General features: G+C 44.2%; 1 protein-coding gene across 1 annotated transcript in view; it reads right to left on the reverse strand.

Annotated features, from left to right (window-relative positions):
• Positions 1-23645, reverse strand: part of LOC310777788 (ATP-dependent translocase ABCB1-like) — a gene marked incomplete at both ends in the record, with an annotated part of 41373 nt that overhangs the window by 11698 nt on the left and 6030 nt on the right. The window contains 20 exons of the mRNA XM_083638146.1: positions 4943-5089; positions 7413-7619; positions 8730-8927; positions 9054-9210; positions 10890-11030; positions 11177-11277; positions 11820-12023; positions 12260-12343; positions 12540-12617; positions 14280-14384; positions 14495-14641; positions 16093-16281; positions 16844-17005; positions 17192-17362; positions 17441-17644; positions 18081-18206; positions 18358-18468; positions 19328-19441; positions 19543-19714; positions 19850-19974. Coding sequence (XP_083494272.1) covers positions 4943-5089; positions 7413-7619; positions 8730-8927; positions 9054-9210; positions 10890-11030; positions 11177-11277; positions 11820-12023; positions 12260-12343; positions 12540-12617; positions 14280-14384; positions 14495-14641; positions 16093-16281; positions 16844-17005; positions 17192-17362; positions 17441-17644; positions 18081-18206; positions 18358-18468; positions 19328-19441; positions 19543-19714; positions 19850-19974 — 2943 coding nt within the window. The remainder of the gene's footprint in view (positions 1-4942; positions 5090-7412; positions 7620-8729; positions 8928-9053; positions 9211-10889; positions 11031-11176; positions 11278-11819; positions 12024-12259; positions 12344-12539; positions 12618-14279; positions 14385-14494; positions 14642-16092; positions 16282-16843; positions 17006-17191; positions 17363-17440; positions 17645-18080; positions 18207-18357; positions 18469-19327; positions 19442-19542; positions 19715-19849; positions 19975-23645) is intronic.

The raw sequence follows: 23645 nt of genomic DNA on the forward strand, positions 1-23645 counted from the left end.
TGATCACATATCCTTCTCAGTCTTAAGAACTGGCCCTGTGGAATATTTTTCTTGAGATGGGGAGGGTGGAAGCTGTCTGCATGTAGAATGGTGTTACGGTCTGTGGGTTTTTTGTAGATGGTGGTGTGCAGCTGTTGATCTTCTCCCCTGGAGATAGTGAGGTCCAAGAAGTTAATCTTTTCTTTTGAGTATTCGAGGGACAGTCTGATGTTGTTGTTGGTGGAATTCAGGTATTTATGGAAATCTAGTAGATCAGACTCACTGCCTAGTATCCACTTGTTTGAGTTCAACATTGAGTAGATCTTGAAGCTCATGTGAATCATGATGGGACAGGAATAAGTTTGTGTCATCAGCAAATATCACTTTATGCAATAATTTAGAGGAGTTGACAAAATCATTGATGTAAAGAATAAAGAGCAAAGGCCCCAAAAGTGAACCTTGGGGGACCCCATATTTAACATTCATTTTTTGAGAATGGAAATCATGTATGTCAACATACTGGTATCTACAATGCAAATAATCACGAAACCATTCAAGAGTCAGTCCTCTAATCCCATAATGGTGCAACTTCCCCAACAAAATGTCAAAATCAATGGTGTCGAAAGCCTTTGAGAGGTCCAGAAATACACCCACCCCACAGTTCCCCCGATCAACAGCATCATTTATTTTTTCTATAAGGTCTAATATTGCCATACAAGTTGTATTCTTTTTCCTGAAACCATACTGAGAGGATGTAAGAATATTAAGCTTATCAAAATATTTGCTCAGTCTTTTAAACACAACTCTCTCATAAATTTTAGAAATAACAGGCAAGACTGATATTGGGCGATAATTGCTAATACTATTTTTATCCCCAGATTTGAAAATTGGTATTACTCTTGCAATTTTGGTCATCCTAGGCACAACACCAGAAAGTAAAGATAAATTTATGCAGTATGCAAGTGGTTTTGCTATAATAGCAGCTACGGCAATCAAGATTTTACTGCAGATTCCGTCCACACCAGCTGTACGAGAGTTGTTCAGATTCATGATGGCTTCATATACCTCATCGCAGTCAGTAGGTTCCATAAAAAATGAGTTAGGATAGTCTCCTGTAAGATACTGGTTGTAAGAGATACCTTGAACAGGAGAGATTTTATTGGCCAGGTCTTCGCCTACAGAGACAAAATAAGAGTTAAATTGATTGGAAAGTTCGGACAAGTTGACATGACCTGGGAGAACTGGTGGTTTTTTGTCCCTATTCAGGACCTTATTCAGGACAGACCATGTCCTCTTGGTGTCACCCTGTGCTGTCCTTAGCTGTTCAGCAAAATGGACACATTTGCTTTTCCTTATTATATGGGTGAGCTTATTCCTGAAGACATTATATTTATTTTTATTAATAAGGCTCGGATTTTTTATATACCGTTTATAAAGTTTGTTTTTCTGTTTTATGGAGGTTAATATCCCCTTAGAAAGCCAAGGGTTTTGATCTTCAGCTCTGCATACGACAGTCTTTTCAGGGATTGAGTTACAAATAGAATCAGATAATTCGCTGATCAGGCTGTCATAAGCAGTGTCTGGATCAGGAGCAATGAAAACATTATTCCATGACTTTGTCTTCAAGTTGTCACAAAGCTGGCTCAGAGTTCTGTTATTTAACACTTTTGTTGGTTTCTTATAGAGAGGGGGAGCTAGTACACAAGTGAGATTAAGAAACAGTACAATAGGAAAGTGATCAGTTATGTCTGTCAGAACCACTCCAGATTCCAATGTGGTGTTACGAATGTTAGTGACAATATTATCTATGATGGACTTGGACGAAGATGTTACTCTTGTATAGGTGTTTATCGTTGGAAAAAACGAAAAAGAATGTAATGTATTTATGAAATCATTTTTAATTGCATCTTCCTTGGAGATATCGATGTTAAAATCTCCAATAAAAATGCAGTTATTATTTTTCTTATTTATAGAGTATAATGTTTCTTCTAGTTTATCCCTGAAATCGACCAGATTTGAGTCAGGGGGTCGATAGATTATTCCAACTGTAAGTTTTTTACCCTTTTGAAGATCAATATCGATAAATAGGGAATCGGAAGGATCATCAAGATTAACATTGGCACTAACATTGGCTTGGAGACTGGAGTTCACATAAAGGCACACTCCTCCACCTAATTTACCGTTTCTGTTTTTGTGGAATAACTTGTAACCCTTTAAATTCAAAATATCAATGTATGACTTGTCATTTAACCAAGTTTCACTGCATCCAATGATATCAAATTTGCAAGTAGAAGAAAGTAAAGAAACTAGATCATCATAATGTTTAGATAGGCTTCTAATATTTAGGTGTATCAAGGAGAACTTGGTCTCAGTATTTAAATAGTTAAGTTGTTCAGGTTCATATTGCCTGCAATTTATGTTTCCACCATCAAGGCAACATTTTTGTTCATAATCTCCATCCTCTTTATTCAAGTTAAAGAAAACCATATGGATAGCTTTTTAGATTCCTGAGCTCTGGGAACAACACACAACAACTATAGACAGATAAAACAAACATATAGCTTTTAGGATTCATGACCCAAAAAAGAACAAAGACAAAACCAAACAGAACAAAACAAAAATGGACCAGCAGCAGCACTCCTGAGTAAATAATAGATGATCAGCACGTAAAGTACTAATAGTATGGCAAACTAATGAGGTAGCAATATAACACCCATATGCATTTATCCTTTGCCTCCTCTTTTTTTTTTTTTTTTTTTTTTTTTTTTATATTTTTTTGTAGTTTATTATGCTTTATTTTAATTTTTTTTTTTTTTTTTTTTTTTTTTTTGTCTTTTCTTTTTTCTTTTTCTCGTCTCCCATCTACTGTTATTATATAAATTAATTATTTGTACATATAAATATATATATATATTTATCTTCTTTTTGTGGGAATATAATAGGGAATACAAGAATAGATTTTTTTTTTTTTTTTTTTTTCCTTTTTGTTTCCCTTATTTGTTTCTTAAGAAAAGAGAAAAAATAAGAATAAGATAAACAAATAAATACCTCTTTTTATCCCCATAACAGTCAGGCAGTAAGGGCTAGAAAGACAAATCAAAACAAAAGAAACACAGGTGGCAATATGTAATGTAACCACCGTACTTATCTTCATCCTCCTCATCCACCAACGCCCTCACCCGCACTGTCCAAAGAAAAAATGTCATTGTTAATGCAGCTATCTGGTGGTGATAGCCAGTGCTCACCCAAACCTTACATAGAGTCAGAAGGTTGTGTTGTGGGGGATCGTGCTACTCAGTCGTTAGAGGAACGAAGGACATGCTCTTTCACATATGATTCCGCCTCCTCCTTGGTGTTGAAGACGTTGTGTTTCCCCTCAAATGTCAGCCTGAACCGTGCTGGGTGTAGAAACCCATATTTAACACCTTCCTTGTCGCGAAGTAACAGCTTCACCTGGTTGAAAGTCGCCCTTTTCTTAGCAACAGCCGATGTGAGATCAGGAAAGATTAGAGCCCGTTTCCCGTTGTAGGAGATCGGCCCCATTTCTCTTGCACGTCGGAGAATATCTTCGCGAACATGGAAAAAATGCACTCTTGCAATGAAAGGGCGGGGGGGGGCTCCTGGTTTCGGCTGGAAATTCAACCTGTGTGCCCGATCCAGCAGCGGTGTTTCTCCAAGGTTGAGGGCAGTCTTCAGCCAGTTAGAGAGGAATCCCAGAGGATCCCGTGTCCCCTCTGTCTCATCGATGCCCAGCACTCGGATATTGTTTCGACGTTGTCTGCTCTCCAGGTCTTCACATTTGTCACGTATGGCTGTTACCTCAGTGTGGCAAGTGACTTCAAATTTATCTTGTTTATGCATAGGTTAACTTACTGAATAGACATGAATGTGTTAGTTATTTGGCCCCTGTTTTACTTGTGACTTTATGGCTTATTGGACAAGTCAATTAGGCCTAGTGTTGAGCTCATTTGCATATTTAAAATAGATTTTTCCAAGAAACTTGTAAAACAAAAAAGTTCCTTTTCATGTATACTTTCACTGTGTGAGGTTTGATTGTGATAGGCTTCATTTTTTCCTTTACTCCTGGGTAGCCTATATTCGATTAGTGTATAGCTCATTTGCATATTCAAATTCATTTTCAAAGAAACTTGTAATACAAAATTTTTTACTTTTCATGGATACTTTCATTGTATAAAGTTTTATTTTGATAGGAGTAAAGGAAAAAAATAGCCCCATTGGGGTGTATTGTTGTCTGGCCTTATTGGCACACATCTTGGATTGATGAGAATTAAACATATTTCCTCAACTAGGATTTCTTAGGACTTTTAGTATGTTGTTCTGGACACCTCATAGAAATGATCTAAGCTGCAAAAAATTCTTTTACAATTAGTTTGTCGTAAAACGCTACTTTGCCTGGACTAATAGCCTATTTCACCTGTATCTTCTGATTGGCATTTAATGGATTAAATGGCATTTAATGGATTAAATGGTACTTAAAGAGTTACTCTTAAAATGGCACTATATGATCAATGATAATCTGTGTAGAGCCGCCGCACGTCTCATGAAATCATAATTATAACAGGAACCAAATCATTATCTGCTGTGCATAGGCTATATTTTCCACAACAGCTCAAATCACATGAAATGTTGCTGCCTTTGCTGTGCATAGGAGGAATACAATTTCAATCCAATGGCTCTCACTATATCACGATGGTCAGTGATTAAAAAAAATAAAATTTTATTTCAAACAAACTGTTGTGAATAAAATTATAAAAGGCTGGACTTGTGGATGGGGGAAGGCAGATCATAGGGCAGAGAGAAAATACATTATAAATGTCAGGGTGGCCAGTTGATTTTTTTTTAAAGATATATCATATTCTACCCCACCCCACCTCGCGTAAATATCGGACAGTCCCTAATTAGCCTGAACGGTGAGAGAGGAAGACATGGGAAACATTCTCACCTTCTCACTCTCAGTGTCGAGTGCAGACGTGGCCTCGTCCAGCAGCAGCACTTTGGGGTTTCGGAGGATGGCGCGGGCGATGGCTATACGCTGCTTCTGACCCCCGGACAGCTGGGTGCCTTTATCACCTGCCTGGGTGTTATACTTCTACTCACACAAACACACAGGTGGAGGGAGAGAGAACGAGACAGAGGGGTACTGATGTAATATTGCACAAAACAATGACAGACACAATCCTTAATACTAAGAGGAGTTAATTCATTAACAATCTTCTCAACTCAGGCAAAAACACTTCAATGAGTTTAATTTATTAGTAGGTGATGTCTTGGAGCTGTTCTATGCCTAGCTACGGCCCCCTTTTCCCTAGCCCCACCCCTTTCCCTCACCACGCCCCCTCCATCCACACGCCCTAGCCACGCCCCCTACCCACTCCTCGAACCCTGACTTTCTACATCTACAACCTTCCTATCCCTAACTATGGCCCCTTTTGCCTAGCCCTACCCACACATCACAGTGACCTTGAACTTTGACCTTTCACCACCAACATCTAATCAGTTCATCCTTGAGTCCAAGTGGATGTTTGAGCCAAATTTGATGAAATTCCATAAAGGCGTTCCTGAGATATCGCATTAACTCATTGAGTGCCATGGACGAGTATGTTCGTCAATTGGTTTAGTAACGTAGAGTGCCAAGGACGAGTATGTTCGTCAATTGCGTTTTTTGATGGTGGGACGTGCATCAAAGCCAGATCCATCTCCTGTGAAAGTATGGTGGCTGTTGAATGTGTAAAAGCTATTTTAGGGACCCATTAGGTGGCGACAGTGCTCTCCAGATTAGAGAAAGGCGAGGAAAAAAGAGAGAAGAAGTAATGGGGAAACGGAAATCGCATCGATATGCATGAAGCATAACGTTAGCTGTGCCTGTGAACAGCAGTCATCTGCTGCCACAATTGAGCCCCATCCGTGTCCGCTGCGATAGCCCCTCCATATGATTTAGTTGCCGACACCAGCGTCTTTCTGAAAAGTTACATTATTCTCAGCTGGGAGCCGGCGACACGCTGTAAAAAAGCGGGGGGATGCAGCGCACTTTTCAGTGCAGAGCAAACGCACAGCAAACCGCAGCAGAGCCCCAGAGACACTCCTCCCACCACGGAGGAGGAGGAGGAGGGGGGTGGGGCACGCAGGGCACTACAGCATACAACCATTGACAGTACACACAGACCCAGGCAGCAGCAGGCTCGATGCACAGAGAGCAAACAAGCTAGAATAGGCTATCTGATGCCCACCAGCAGTAAATCAAGACCAGCAAGAAGGTGTAGGGTCTGCGCACGCAGGGGCCAGCGCTGCTGGTTGCAGCTAAAAAATATTATTTGGCCAAACAAAATTCCTTTGTTTTCACTCTTTTATTGAAGGAAATTATTTTTGAGGTGTCATTACATCAGAAAATATTAGCTTCAGAGTCAATGATGTGCTTGAAATGCTTCCTTTCACAAAAGGCTGAATATCTCAGATTCTAAATTGAAACGTGTCTTTTTGCTCAAAACAACCTATCTTCTCCGGCTCATAACTAAAGAACGGAAAATGGTATCAATAAACTTTTTTTGCAGATGATAGAAGAGAGTCTCATCGTTCTTTGTGCGTGTTCGGTGTTTACATAGTAATATCACACAATATTCTGTGGGCCTTGAGAAATCACTGAAAACGCTCTGAAACTCTGGCACTGTCCGTTCTCCAAAAGTGGCTGGCACTCAATGAGTTAAGGAGCATGAAACGGATGGTCGTGAGGTCACAGTGACCTTGAACTTTATTTAACCTTTGTCCACCAAAATCGAATGAGTTCATCTTTGAGTGCAAGTGGATGTTTTTTCAGCCACAATGGAATAAATTCCCTCAAGGCATTCCTGAGATATCACGCTAACAAGCATGAAATGGGCAGTCTGAGGTCACAGTGACCTTGAACTTTGACCTTTGACCACCAACATCTAATAAGTTCAACCTTGAGTCCAAATTTGAAGAAATTCCATCAAGGCAGCATTCTTGAGATATCGCGTTCACGAGCATCGAACGGACATACTGTATGGACGTTCAGATGGATGGACGAATGGACGGACAGACAGACAACCTGAAAACATAATGCCTCGGGCCATGACTATCGCCGGCAGAGGCATAATTATGATTCCAAAGGAATCAAAATTTTGATTCTGCTTATTGGTTCCGAAACACACTTTGCGTGAACTTGAAATCCAAGTTCCCACCCGAACATAATAAGTGGCAGACACGGACTGTAATATATATATATATAATACTGTATATTTTTCTGTGAAATAAGCATGTGGCCTGTTTTCACCCTGCCCCTCAAAGATTCTGAATGGAGAATAATTAAGAACCAGAATCGATAAGCAGAATCGGAATCAGAATAGTTGAAATCCAAACGATACTCAACCCCAAAAATCTGAATATTATATTGGTACCTGTGGTAGGGTTTCTATGAAATTATGAATGTTGGCTGCTTTAGCGGCTGCCTGTATTTCATCAAAGGTCACAGTTCGGCTGTTGTCTCCATAGGCAATGTTCTCGGCCAGGCTGCAGTCGAACAGCACAGGCTCCTGGGATACGATGCCCAGCTGGGCTCTCAGCCAGTGGATGTTCAGCTCTTTCGCATCTTTCTTGTCCAGCAGCTGAGAGGAGAATGATTAGAACGAGACGGAGAGAAGAGAGGGGCACAGAGGAAGAAAGAAAACAGTGTAAAGGAAGGAGAAAAATGGCGGCGTAAATGGATACAGGAGGACTGAGGAACATGGAGGTGGGGCTTGGGGGGATTCAGGCTTGATTTCTGAGGGAAAGTTCAATAGTCATCTTGTCACAGTGAGGGGCATCTTAGACAATAAAAAAAACAGGTCATTATAACCAGCAGCACAGATATTTCAGAGGGGGTTTGAAATAGAGAGACCTTGTGATAATGTGCGAGGCCCAAAGATAACAATGAACATAACATTATTTTCTCTGTCAGAGGTCAGAGTATCAGAAACATCAGTTATCCCATCGAGATACACTGAAATGGACAGTGCAATAACCTGCTCTCTGTCTCTCTCACTCTCTCTCTCTCTCACACACACACACACACACACACACACACACACACACACACAGTCTCAAGGTCTCTCTCCCATTAGGAAAGAGCTATAAAGCAGCAATGTCAACATACTGGTCAGCTAATCAGTAACCACTAACTGCTATTAGGTGAGGAGACAAATGCTCATACCTTGGTTACAGAACCTGTGCATGGATGTATGGAAGGCAGTTTGTGTACAGTACCTAAAGCCCCTTTTAGACTGGCCAAAAATCCCACTAATATCCACAAACTAGTGGCATTCTCTTCAGTCTAAAAGTTTCCAAGCCGGGCCGTTTAGCCGATAGAGCGACCCTGCAAGTTAGGTGGGTTTTTACGCGATGGCTCTGCATGCCGCCGCAATATAAACCATTTTTCAAACATTTTTCTCCTCCGACGTGCATCAGTGAGGCTATTTACTTGTTTAAATGACATTAGTTTAAAAATTTTACCCGGAAGTTTCCATTTTGTTTTTGCTCAGCCGTGAGAGAAGACGGGAAAAGGGAGGGGGAAGAGACAGCCCGCAGCGGTGGAGAAACGCGGGTTGAGAGTACAATATATACGTTTAAAAGGCGATGCTGCTGCTGCTACCCCCTGCTGCTTTCCTGGGTAACAAAAACACATGTACTAGTGGGACTTTTGATGTAAAAAAGGTATGTGTGTTTGTGTGTATCCTCACCACTCTCCCTTCTCTGGGGTCGTAGAACCTCTCCAGAAGCTGTATGGTGGTGCTCTTCCCACAGCCACTGCTCCCCACCAGGGCCAACGTCTCCCCCTTCCTCACCTGCAGGTCCAGCCCGTGCAGGACGGGCACATCAGGGCGTGACGGGTAATTGAACCGAACACTCTCGAAGTGCACGTTTCCGTCAAATGTGTCCTTGAGCGTCGGAGAAGAGGAGATAGGAGAGATGTGTTACTATCTCGTAGTATCCGAGCTGTATTCCAAGTATACAACTGTGTTTATTGCGCGTGCGTTGCTGTGTGGGTGCTTAGTGTCGCACACCGGATTCTCTCCCTCCTGCGAGAGGTTGTCTATGTCGGGCTGCCTGTCCATCAGCATCATGAGGTGGGAAGCAGAGATTTTAGCCTTTGCGTAGCTTGGAGTGAAGGCGTTGGCCTGGCCCACAGCCATGGCACCGTAAATGAGAGCAGAAATCACTCTGGGAGAGGGGAAGTGACGGACAGAGAGTCACGTGAATGAGTTAACATGATGGACAGTCACATGAATGAGTTAGCATGATGGTACAAAGACTGCTGACATGCCCTCGCCCCACTTCTTTTAGTTTATCTTTTTCACGGGGCTGTTTTATCTTTTGTAAAGCTGTCACGGTTCACATTTACAACTCTGTCAGTTCATGAAGAGAGCAGTATAGACTATGCAGTGATCCTCACTATTTTCTCCATGAGAGCCACACTAGCCGGTCAAAGTCAAGAGAGCCACTTTTACCGCAAAACCACACAGTAAGCGTTTGATTTAGATTTTAGTTTATTCAATGATAAAACCAATGATAAAAAATGTAGAACCAATGATAAAAATGTTAGAAACTATTATAAAAATCATAAAAACATTCAGACCGACTTTATATATATTTTTATATATATATAGTGTTCGGTTTATATATATATATATATATATGATGTAAAAAACATTCAGGCCGACTTAATAAAAAATTATAAAAGTGATGAAAACATTCACACCGACTTGATAAAAAAAAAAAAAATTAAAACATTCTGATGTCCAGTCTGTCTCTCTCTGGGATGCAGCTCCACACACCTCCAGCTCAGTAAACAGCCTGTGCTTTCCTGGTCTCCACACCCAGCTCAGTAGGCTAAACAGCTGCTTTGCTTTAAAACTTAGACGCTGGGAGGGGGGGTCGTGACTCGATTGTTGCAGCTTGCGCATTTCGTCGTTAACGAGTAAATGCCAGCTGCAACAATACGCCCTGTCATTCACACCTGTAGCACTCTTCTGCTCCCTCCCACTGACCCAATCCCTCCACGAGGCATTGGCTTGTTTGCAGTGTTGCCAGATAGGCTACCAGTATATGGTGAGTTTCAACCCCCATTTGGTGCTCCAAAGGGCCACAAACCTGGCAACCATGCAGTTTGACACCGCAGTGAGGGAATTGTTTTGACAGTGATTGTATTATTTATATCAGCCGCGAGCCGCCAATGAAAGAGTCTAGAGCCGCCATGGTCTCGCGCAATGAGGAACTAGGGACTAGAGGATAAGGCTATGCTAACATGAACTACTGACAGCTTTTGAGTGTGTGTGTACAATATGTCAGTAGCCTATAGAAATGTGCTTTATTATTTTATTGCCTTTCAGAAGCTCAACAAGTGATGAACTTTGGACTAAATCATCTTTGTATAACCAGAATATAAACGAAAGCAGTGGTTGAAGGCGGCAACATATAACCATGTTATATGTTGTGCTGCCCGTGTGTGTGTGTGTGTGTGTGTGCGCGCCTGTTCGCAGTGACCCCTCACACACTTCCGAACGGGGTAGTGATTAAACACTACAGCCATAAAGAGCCTCTCCTCACACATGGAAATCCCTCTTGAGTGTGAATGTAATCTGGTGCAATCTACTATATGTGTGAATAAACCTGCTGATTCAGCAGAAACCCTTTTTTTATTGGGTTTTTCATAAACCAATAACGGCCTTCATCCGGTAAAGGATGCCGTTCACATGAAATCCGATAATAAACGGTTTATTACTGTGCATGTAAACGCACTCACATTCCTTGCTAGGTGAAAGCATAGAATGGGAGAAAGTAGCAGAGTTATAGCATTTTCTGATGAATTAAGATAGTAATCAGGTCAGGTCTGTACTCACAGCATCACGCCCTCAAAGTTCATCCTGTCCGCCTCAATGAGCCAAGCTCCGAAGCGGAAACAGCCAGCATAAGCAAAGTAGATCATGGCCTGGGTGAAGGAGAAGGCGATACCAAACACGTGGGCCTTCTTCTTGGCGTTTCTATAGAAAGAGAGAGCGAGAGAGTCAAAGGAGGCATCAGAGTGAGTCCTCCGCCCCCCTTCACATGTTTGAGAACAAAATGAATCGATCATCGTCCCATCGAGACGAGGAAAGTGTCAGTGATGTAAATAAAACACTTCACATACCTGTAAGGTACTAGGAGGTATTCCTCGTATAAAGACTCAAACTTGCGCTCTCTGGCGAGAGAGGCAACAGTACGGATATTATCTATTGCCTCGGTAGCGATCTGGGGAGACACATCATGAATACATTATTACACCCAAAGGGTCAGACTCATTATACAACAGTTAGTTCCGGCCGAGGAATTTGATTGGACATGAGGGATCCTAGCCGTGCTGATATTTCATGATAACATCACGGGCGCTTCACTCTGTGTATATCACTCCGCTTCGCAGCTGTTCTAAACATTTCCTTAGGCTGCGTTCAAACAGGGCTCGCACCCAGGGACAGCGATATGGATTTAACCTTAATTATGAACAGTAAGCTGAAATCTTCTATGCTAACCTCAAAGTAGCTCACGTTAGCTTAGCTAGCTTGCAGTCGGGAAACTGCAAGCAGGAAGTTTACCTGTTGCTTGCTTGGCAACACTTGGTAGTGCAATCCTGCTCGGCCTGCGGCCTCGTGCCTACGACCAAATCACAGCCGTGACGATATTAAACAGCACTCCCTCTCGTGTGATAATGCTTAAATATGCAGGTATCAGTAAACTCATAAGTGAGTGATACAATAGTTTCTATTTGATTGTGTCTGACGGCGGGTCGTCCCTACCTTCCCGGCTTTTTCCAGCTCCTTCTTGTCTTCGACAGCGTGTCCGCCGAGCAGCTTTATCTGCACGGCTCCAGCCACGGCCATGACAGGCACCACGGTCAAGATGAGCAGTGTCAACTCCCAGCCGTACACGAAGGCGATGATGATGCTGGTGCCCAGGTTAGCCACGTTCTGCGCCAGCATGGCCATACGCACTCCTGTAGCCTGAGCGGAGAGGGTGAAGGATGGGAAGAAAGCAAAGAACAAGATGAAGAATTACCAGATTTGTTAAGAGGATTTGGTATGACTGAGAGCTCTGTGTGTGTGTGTGTGTGTGTGTGTGTGTGTGTGTGTGTGTGTGTGTGTGTGTGTGTGTGTGTGTGTGTGTGTGTGTGTGTGTGTGTGCGCGCGCACGTGTGCATGTATGTGTGTGTGTGTGTGCGCACGTGTGTGTGACTCACCCCCTGTACTTGGGCAGCGTCTGTGGCCAGTCTGGTTGTGAGAGCCCCAACACTGTTTTTGGGTTGATCATACCAGCCGAGGTCCTACAAGAGAACAGGAAAGGTGATAGATCAATGGATTTAATTGGCCTCATCCTCAGTAATAAAGGGCACAAAAAAAATTATTAAATGCAGCAATCAGAAATACAGTCTTGACCTTGATTAAATATGTTTTTGACTGCTGAAAAGTATGTATTTAACTTTTGATTTAGGTCTCCTGTGAGATTTTAGATGTCTTTACCTGTCTCATCATGGATGTAAAGGCCCTGAGTCTCAGTTTCATGGTCAGAATCTCACCAGCTTTCCCAAAGCAGAAACCCTGGGGGCAAAGTTTGCAGGCAGAAGACATTCAGAGTTGGACATTCGGGTAGTGCAGCAGTATATTCCCTCCCCACCAACACGAGTGTTACAAAGGTTCCCGCGCCGATGCTTATTCAAGGTGGGATGGCCACCCCCAGGGGCCCATCCTGGGCCTCCGCCTCCAGCCAGCTCCCTGGAACTATCCCTGGATCTATTGCGAATGATTACATCATCACCGATGTCATCACAATGGGAACCGCGGCAGTGAATGGTGACATCATCACCGATGTCATCACAATGGGAGCACAAATGACATCATCAGATGTGACGTCCCGATGATGTTATGACATCACCGGTGATGTCATATGTGCTGCAAACGATAACTATATCAGCAAGCGCATGACAGTACGAAGCTATTGACAAGATCGATAATCGATCGACTCTCGACTCAACTGGACTCGACAGTCTGACGACCATGCCATGAAGATCAAGCAGATACTGACGCGGACTTCATCCCCATGTGAGAAACGATGACTTCCTCCAGGAGATGGATGACTGGACCACTGGACCACTCTTGTTGTGCTTACATATCGTTTGTCTTACGAGAAGAAGCCTTACAGGAGAAGACACTGCCTTCTCCACAACACTTTACAGGAGGTGCTGCCAACACAACTATCACAACCATCCAGTTAGCCAGCGGGTTATGGGTACGCGGGACCTCTATCATGCTCTAATGAGTGTGCCTGAGACAATGCATGCTAGAAACAACGAACACTGCGGCTTGCCCTACGGACCTGCATGCATCTACGACGGGGAGGGACTGGTCCATCACTACCCCCGCAGGGGGCTCGAGCAGGAGTGCCTGGACCTCCGGCACCGCGGCGTCAGCAGCAGCGGCAGCGGCATCTTTTTCCTCGTATTGGTTGGCGAAGAAGTTGACGCGCCGCTGGAGTTCCTCGAGGGGGAGCTCCCTGCAGTAGGGACAGGCAGCGTGGGCGGTGAGCGTGAGACCCGCATGCCAATGCCTCAGGCAAGTGAAGCACCTCCTGCTGTGCATGTCTTCCGAGTTGATGCGTGCCGTGTGTGTGGCACTCCTGGCAGACCCGGACGCCTGGGCGAAACCGGCTGTGAGGCAGCTTGGGCCGGGCGGCACCCGCACCGGCTCCTCCACGCCGCTCGTCTCGCTGTTCGTCACTCATGTTCTAGCCTACTTTATTTATCCCCATGGGGAAATTCATCCAAATTCATGTTGCTTGTAGATTGGTTGAATGTAGACCGTTCTTGAAGAGAAGTCTTGTCTTCGCAGTGGTGTCGAATTTTTGGGAGCAGTTCAATGTGTGCTCCGTCCGCCCTTATATAGACAAGAGCGGAGTTCACACAAGGGGGTGTGGCCATCATAATGGCGCAAAGGAGAACGTCTTCAGTACAGTACTCACATGAGGATATCCATCCAATAGCGATAGCCCTGAGAAGGGCAGAGCTGAATGACATCAAAGTGACAGGTCAAATCTTCACTACAGTATTATTATACAATACAACTCCCAGGCATCAGATTATACAGTATTATATACAATACAACTCCCAGGCATCAGATTATTCTGGCAGCAACCAACTGTTTAATGAAGACAGTGTGTGTGTGTGTGTGTGTGTGTGTGTGTGTGTGTGTGTGTGTATTGTGTACCTGCAAAAAAAAGGTGATGAAGGATGCACCTCCGATAGCGGCAAACAAGAGGGAAAACAACGTGGATTTCTGCCTGACAACCTCTTGATCTGGCTCTGCAAACACCTGAGAGATTGCAGATGGAATGCTGAGTGTAAGCAACCAAATTTGCCAGTTTACGGTGACCTTTGCATGGTAAATGTGAGCCGACAGTCTGACACTACAAAGGAACCTACAGCAGTGATCTTGGAGAAGAGGATGGCGAAGGCGGGCTGCATGGCTCCGTTGATGGTGGAACAGATGACGCCCACCATTATGTACGGCCACTCAGGAAGGTTGAGACGCATCACCTTCAGGAACGACACGGGTGGGACCTCCTCATCCTACAGAGAGAGACAGAAAGAGAGAAATGAGAAAAGATTAAGAAATTTACAGCGGACATTGAGTGAGAAATGAGAAGAAATTAGTGTTTTGAGGAGGTGGGTGAGCAAGTGAGTGTGCAAACAAGCGAGTGAGCGAGCAATCAAGAGGGCGAGTGAGGGAGTGCGTGAGTGAATGACAGAATGAGTGAGTGAACATGTGAGAAAATGAGCAAGTGAGTGAATGAGTGAGTGGATGAGCAAAGCAAGTCAGTGAGGCCATTTACACCTGGCATTAACATGCGTTTTCTGCCATCAGATTGCAATCCGATTGTATTTTATCACTTGAAAGTACAGGTGTAAACACCCCCAAAACGCATTGAAGAAGGATTGCAATCTGATCGGCCAAACCACCTCCGGAGGTGGTCAGGGACGCATTATGACAACATTTAACACAAGTGTAAATGCAATGCGTCCTCTCAAAACGCATTCAGCAACATACGGAAATACACCGCACCGGTGTGTGCCCTCATCTCGCCGCTGTGTCAAATGCGCACACACACAGGCAGCCTGTCACGGACCGGCTAAAAATTCTCTTTCTCCCCCCCCCCGCTCCGCTTTTGCACAACACTCTCTTTCTGCTAGGTAGCGTTGCTTCAAAGTTTTGCTGCGGAGCGGAGGTTTTGCCACGGCTTATCGAACCCTTTCTCCCTCATTTTCCTTTCATTTTCCGCTCCTTTTCCAAAGGAGAAGTGTTGATATAAAAGATAAATTATGCTCTCAATTGTATAACGTGGTAATTTAGGATGTTACCTGAACGCAACACAGGTGGTTACAGCCAATGACATGCACGGAAAACGTATGTGTGTGTGTCTCGGACCCAGTGTCAAACACCTCCATGGGAGAATAACCTACAGAGAAAACTGCTATATCGACACGTCTGAAAAACTACCTCATGAGAGCGCAAAAGCTTTTTGCAATATTTGGGAGGTTTTTCGAAATTTACGTGTTTGCATTACCCGATTTTTATTGCGATATTTAGATTTTGCGCATTTCTGAGGGTATTGGAAACACGGCTTACAGACAGGCCAAGGACAAGAACAAGAAAAGTGGCAGGGGCAGAGCAACGTGTCCTTTTTATAAAGAAATAGATGCAGTGCTGCGTGATCGGCCATCGTTTTGTCCAGGTGAAGGGGACGTTCACTGTGCATTTGAGCTTAACAATAACCTCTATTTCCCTGTGCATGTATGCAAACATGCATGCACACGTTCAGGGGGCGCGCGCGTTATGACGTTCGAGCTGGAGAGCAATCGGATTGCAATCTGTTCACCCAAAACGCATGTTAGTGCCAGGTGTAAATGGAATCAGTGAGTCCACCAGTGAGTGTGCGTGCGCTCTCTTGGAGAAGCAGAAACGGCGTTCAAAGCCTTTTAGTTCAGAAAGAAACCTTCTGAGACGCAGCTCTCCGTCTCACCTCCTCCGTCTTGTCCTTGCCATCCTCCTCTCCTTTCTCTCCCTTCTCTCCCTCTGAGCTGATGAAGGAGGTGCCCTTTGTGGACTTCCTCCTGTATAAAGACGTCTCGGAGAAGGACATGACGGACGGACTCTTTTCATCCACGGTCTGCTCATTCTCGGCCTCCTCACCCTCCTCTTTCTGAAAGGTCTGCGGTGAAGAACAGAAGAAATGCATACACAATCACAGTGCACTAGGTATTGTGTTTGTGTGAGTGCATTTGTGTTTTTCATTTAACCTTTATTTAACCAGGCAAGTCAGTTAAGAACAAATTCTTATTTACAACAATGACAGCCGGGTAAGAGGGAAGAGGAGGAAGGAGAAAAAAAGGCAGCACGGCGACTATTACTACTACTGCTACTACTACTACTAATAATAATATAAGCATAATAACAATAATAACAGGGAGGAAGGATACAGAGGCTGGTAATTTGCAGAAGGCAACAGAAAATTCAATTAAAACTAATGCAACAGACCAAAAACGGCTAAAATGCGGCAAAAATATACGACAGCACTGAAGGCAGTCATTCTGCTGAGAAACAGTTACTTGCGTGTGCGTGTGAACAGTTAAAGGTTGTGGGTCAGAGTGGATTTCCTGTTTGTGGGTGAGAATCAGTACTAAAACAGCAAAAAACTCAGACCACCGATGTGCGCTCTACATGCTCTCTTTTGTGTGCGTGTGTGTGTGCGTGTGTGTGTGTGTGTGTATTACCTGCATGGTGACCAGTGTGTAGTAGACTCCCTGTTTTGCCATCAGTTCGTTGTGAGTACCCAGCTCCACTATTTCTCCTTCCTGGAAGCCGGCGATGACGTCGGCGTTTCTGATAGTAGAGAGGCGGTGGGCCACAACTATGGTGGTGCGACCCTGTCTGACCTGGACACAGAGATGGACTTCAGTTTCTAAATGTATGCTTACGTTTGAGTTTTTGTGTATAAAAGTATATGAAAAACAATTGAAAAACGTGTGAAGTTAGTAATTACCAGACAAAAGTGTATTTCTACTCCCAATATTGGCGTGTGTGTGTGCATTATGCATAATTATGTATGTGTGTGTTCATACCTTGTCGAGGGCGGCTTGCACAATGCCCTCGCTCTCAGCATCGAGGGCTGAGGTGGCTTCGTCCAGCAGGAGGATCTTGGGGTTGCGGACTAACGCCCGGGCGATGGCTATCCTCTGCTTCTGTCCTCCGCTCATCTGAGTCCCTCGGTCTCCCACCAGCGTCTCAAACTTCTGCTCAGCAACACAAGTCTCAACATCGTACCGAGTAAAGGACACATTCACAAACCTGCACACACACTCTTAACGTACATCGGGGAGATTCATGATGAAGTCGTAAGCGTTGGCTTCTTTGGTGGCTTGCTCGATCTCCTGCTGGGTCACGCCAAGTCGGCCGTATCTGATGTTCTCAGAGATGGTGGTGGCAAACAGGATGGGCTCTTGACTCACCACTCCGATCATCTCCCTCAGGTAGCGCACGTTGAGAGTGCGGATGTCGTGGCCGTCTATAGACACCTACAAGGAGGGAGCCAAATAAATAGAGACAATGGTAGCAAAAGAGGTAGATCTCTTCCTCTCTAGCATGGTTTATATTTGAGGTGGGCATCACCTCTCCAGGTGTTAAGGGCATGGTTCAGTCTTCTACAGAGATAAACTCTATGAACGCATACTATGTGAGTATCTACTGGGAGAGTATGACAGGCAGCATGTGTTTTTAAGCATATGAGCCCAAAATGTGACATTCACCATAAAAAAGTGGCACCTGCTCTTACAAAATGACAAAAAAGTACAAACTGAAAACAAATCATGATAGTGAATATTAGACAACCTAAGTCCTTGGTTGCCAAAATAATTAAACTTTTATAGAATGGAGATATTCAATAAAGCACTTGAGGTAAAGGCTTTTGGTCCACAATGAACGTAGTGTTTTAGAAATGAACTCGTCACTTACAGATCCCTCCTGAGGATCGTAGAAGCGCTGCAGCAGCTGAACTGTGGTGCTTTTACCACAGCCGCTGCTGCCCACCAAGGCCATGGTCTGGCTGTTTCCCACTGTCAGAGACATGTTGTTTAACACCTACAAGGACAGAGACAGAGAGTGGCTATAGTCCCAAAATATCTGTATAATGTAACGTCTGGAGATTTGACTCTCAATTGGGGCACGGTATGTTGTGTTGGATTAATATAACTGAGCCCAGAGAGCAGCCAGGCTATTATCGGGGACCTACTTTGACATCCGGTCTTGAGGGGTAGTTGAAGTGGATGTCTTTGAACTCGATGTTTCCTTTGATAGAGTCTGGCTTGAAGCCGGCTTCTGAAAAGCTGCCGATGCAGGGTTTCTGATGAGACACAGTATAAGCAACATTTTCACGTACATTCAAATAGCCGGGGTCCACTGCTGGATACAATGGGACAGAGAACCTCTCCTTCCTCTCCCTCCTCACCTACTTTATCCTCGAGCTTGTTTCTCATCATAACCTCAAACCTCTTCTCAAACAATGGGAGGAAGTGTTATCTGCCCAGGTTGATGTGACCATGTTTTTAGCAAGGCTAATATTTATTTACACAGTGCTTTGTCTTTCACTTTTGCTCTCTGCTTGGCGCGCGCACACGCGCGCGCACACACACACACACACACACACACACACACACACACACACACACACACACACACACACACACACACACACACACACACACACGTATGTTATTCTTTCTCTAGCACTGTTGGTGACAAAGGTTGATCTCTGTGAGGTTTTGAATCATTCACCTCACCTTCTCTTACAGTTTTGCAGCCACTTTTATGTTAAATCTGTTAAAGTACCTTGGAGGATTTGCTCTCAAACAACACTACTCATATTCTGCTTAAAGCTTTACACTCTGGTTGGTCAACCATTGGAATTCAGACAGTGGTAGTGAGTGTGCACAGTGAGGGGAGTGCCCCAGCTGTGCAATATCAACCAAACGACCTGTCATTTCTTCATTCAAACAGCAGGTGCTCCAATTACAACAGAAGCCCCCATCTCATTACTGACTCCAAGTTGCCGGCTACATCAAAACGGCGTCCCAGAGCGCCGGGGTACCCGTGTTCAGCGTGTTCAGTAATCCAACCTGACATCTGTCCAAGGGGATTGATGAGATTAGAAATCCTTTGTAATGTGTGTACTTTTGGGAGGGAGGAAATGGTGTATCCCTTACGTTGTCAATGATGCTATAGACTTTGTGTGCGGCTCCCCGGGCGCTGGCGAAGGACTGGATGTTGGGAGAAGTCTGTCCCATGGCAAATGCTCCCATAAGCACAGAGAAGAACACCTGAAAACGCACACATTACACCGTTACCTATACAACAAGAGTCGTTTGTGAAGGTTTACCTGAAGTTTGAGGGGAAGCCATGATGTAATGTGACTACTCACTGTGAGCACAACTCCGATGGTGTACTCCCCACTCAGGATGAGCGTACTGCCATACCAGAAGGCCAGAGCATAAGACAAGTAGATCAGCATCATGGTTAAGCCCACGGCGATGTTAGCAGAGAGCGCTTTCTTTATGCCCATGTCCTTCGCATCCTCCAGGTTCTTATGATATCTGTGGCATAACGCACACAGACACAAGCAGGTTAGGGTTATGGAGCAGCTGGAGGCGCGCCCACGGGGTGGTGCATGGGGGGAACGGGCACTGCACTAGTATATGTAATGACACACACACACAAAGCATACACACCTCTTGATCTCTCTGTCCTGACCATTGAAGGCAAACACTGTCCTGATAGTAGAGATGACTTCCTCAGCCACAGCTCCAGCCTTGGCGTATGCATTCTGCTCTTTGGTCGTGAAGGATGTCATCAGCTGCTCAGACAGGCAGAGGGACACACAAGTGATTAAGAATCCCTGCGAGGGGCTGTGGGCATGTATGTGATCGACAGCGACAGGAGAGGGAGGGGGAGGCAGTCACACAGACACACATCATTTAAATCTTACTATATACTATCATTTGCTGTTTGTCCGGCCGGAGTTGGCGCACCGTTGCTCCGATCGCCTCCAAAATTTGCCAAAACACTTTTCAGAGGCCTGGAATGAATCTATAGCAAAAAATCTACAGCGATTTTAAATGTTTAGGCCTTCACACCATTGTGACATCATCACCGCACATGGCGCTAGTTATTCCTGAAGCCTTTTTGTAAGAAGGCCTTTCTGTAAGAAAGCCACGCCCCGAACTCATGTGCTCAGCATCCCTTCTTCTGTGGTGTTTTATGGCAGTTGGTATCCTTTATGTTGCATTACCGCCGCCTTCTGGATTTATCCATCCACTATTTCCATAGATTCTGTAAAACCCCTCATCAGCATCCCATCCCTGCTGATCTCACTGATGATGTCATTGATGATGTCATATCACTGATGACATCATCACTGATGACATCACAATTGCTCAAGTGACATCACCCTATCAGCCTAATCTTGCGCAGGCCAGGAGCAGTGTTCAACTTTCTTGTGTACAGCGCCTGGGGACCATCTTCAAACGTCGTCACTGGTCATATGACGATCTTCTGCATGTTTTTAGTGAGGGTCCATGCAGATGTTGTATAGAGGAACCCCAGGAGAGCACGGGGAGAAGTTGCAAACTCCACACAGAAAGGCCCTTTTGACGAGATAGCCCACCTGGGCCATAGGCATTGAAGACAAGACAAGACATGACACCCTCAGCGCCCACAGTGTTCCAGGTGGGAATCAAAGCCAGGAACTTCTAGCTGTGAGGCGACAACACTACCACTGCACCACCGTGCCCCGGAGCTGCTTAGGAACCTACAAACAGTACTCTCCCAGTTGATGGTGGTGCAGATGATGGACACTGTGGGGACAAACAAAATGAGAGGATCTTCCTGGCAGGAATTCCTTGCTATGACAGAAATGATGAGCTTCCCTTCACCTGGAACCCACCATCATTTCTGGCCAAGCAAAAGGCACAGTTGTATTAATTTGTGCCTATTTAACCTGGGCAACGGCGGGTACAATGGAAGTGTAATGGATATATAAATATGTGCTAAAACTCATTTAAAAATATAAATATGCTAAAATTGAGTTAAAACAATAAATAGGTTTAAAATTGATATCAATGCTAAATTCATGGGTTAAAATACACTCTAATATGTTAATGTGCACTGAATATAAGAAAGATAAATACAATATATCCACTTCTAAACATGAAGTCTGGACCATGTCCGGCTAGCCAGAGCAGGATATTTTCCGGTTTTACCTTTCTAGACATGAGGAGTCTGTGTTTAGAAACAGCTGGAAATGATCCGTATTCTCTCTGCCGATGGTGAGTAGAGTGGGCGGGGGGAGGGGGTGCGGTAGGGTGTATCATAAAAAGAAATGTGATGTGGAAACAGCTTTAGCGAATCTCTAACCAAACTCGATTAAAAAACATGCAGTTTTAATGGAAGATGCATTCCGACGCATTCAGGCGATAACGTGGGGTGGCAATGTGCCAGAAAAAGTGAGCACTTGCCTTTGTTACATCGCCCAAAAGCCGCCAGTCAAAATAGTGGTCACACCGTCCCACTAACATTACACTGTGGATGATTTTATAAGTGGCATTCAAGTCATATCTAACTAGTTTTCAATTTATTTCTCCCCTCAAAAGTTAGGCTATATGTCTCGATATAGGCTGATGCAACTCTTGCATTTTTACATAGCCTGCAAGACAGACAGGTCGGGAGGAAAATAAACCATTCAAGCCGTTTGCAGCACTTGAGGAAACCGTGAGTTTGCTCGTTTAATTTGTTGATATAAGCGATAGGCTACGTGAACGTTAGCGGGTACTTTAGCCTATGCAGTAGGCTAGGCTATCATATCCTTGTTGCATTTTTAAACTGGCAGATGGGGGAGAAAGAAACGATTCAACTTTTACTTGTTTACTCACCTAATTTGGCTCTCTTCCAAATAATCCAGCCATGTAACTAACGCTACGTCCATTCATGAAAATAATGATCATACTGGGACATTAATGGTTTGTAAAGTGCCATTTAAGCACCCGCCCACTCAGACATACATGATCCGGAACATGAGCTGCCGGTGTTAAACAACAGCCGTTTTTCCAATAATGCGGATCCTGTACTAGAGGCCCAGATAGAGACAGTTGGCATGTCTGGGAACACCCACAAAATGTTATACGGCTGGCGCGCGAGTGGGGTAAAACCGCCCATATACATGTATCAATAGGCTGACTCACCAAAGGAAGGTACTCAGGGCCGGTTCCAGAACAATTTGACATGTTATTTTACTAAAAATAATGCATTTGACCATCATTTCAAGTAGAATGATACCACCCAAGCAAGAATATTTCAAGTGTTTCAAGTGCTTTACTGAAATATTTGGACCATATAATGATAATACAATTATCTCAACCTTAAAAGGTTACATATAGGTGCCAAAAAGCCATAAAATCACATCAAAGAACAAAGAAAAACAACAACTATAATTCAAGTTTAAACAGTAAGTGTGCAGCTGTAGCATTTTTTTTTTTTTTTTATTATTATTATTTTTTTTTAACTTTTCAACTGAGCATGCAGACAATTAAAATAAGGGTGCAATGCATGCTTTTGCACCCCCGTAGAACCGGGCCTGAAGGTACTGCGGCTCTAAACTACAGGTTTTGGGATTCTAGAGCAGAACACAAGACGTCTGTTCAGATGTGCGTTTACTGCAGTGGTTAAATCCGCGATCGTGTCTGCCTGAGCTGGGCTATCAGCTAAATTCCAACTTTTCTGAATGGATAGAACGGGGGATTTACCCCACCCTGACCACGCCCCCAGGCAGGCTGAGCCAGCTTAAGGCCCAATTATACTCAACGTTAAAGACGGAGACAGAGACGGACAGAGCCTTCTGTCCGTACTCTGCGTTCATTTCGTCCGTTTTCTGTCCGTCATCTGAAAGCTTACGGATACGCATGAAACGGAGGAAAATCGCACACACTCATGCATTTGACTCTCTACTGCCCACTGGTGGATGTATTACTTAACATGATACCAACGTGAAAGACGCATGGAAGTATGTGGACAGTGACGATTACACCGTTTGAAACGGACGCCGTTATTTACGGATGAAAATGGAGTATAATTGGGCCTTAACCCAGCGTCTATGACGAGACATCGCCTCAACCTGCTCATGAGCCGCACTCGCGGGAGTGCGCATAAGGCACGTTTCTAAACATGCAGGCCGACCGGCTAGCAGCTGGTTATAATCCGTATTTCATTGCATGTTTAGACGGGGCTTATGTGTTGAAGTGCAATCATCAGTATATCGGCAATCCATTGCTTTGGTATTCAGATATTTTTTCCATTGCTCTCTGGCATTCCAGCTAAAAGATAACAGTAGCTCACTGTAGCCTACTATGTGTCACTATCACTAATGCACTTTGGGTTGGTTTATTTAATGTTTAAGACAATGCATGTTGAATGGCATTTGACAATGTTTATTTATTCACCCAAGTTAGGTTATCCGTTGATATTTCTCATCTA

This window comes from Poromitra crassiceps (assembly GCF_964638095.1).
Source record: "Poromitra crassiceps genome assembly, chromosome: 6".
NCBI classification, from domain to species: domain Eukaryota; kingdom Metazoa; phylum Chordata; class Actinopteri; order Beryciformes; family Melamphaidae; genus Poromitra; species Poromitra crassiceps.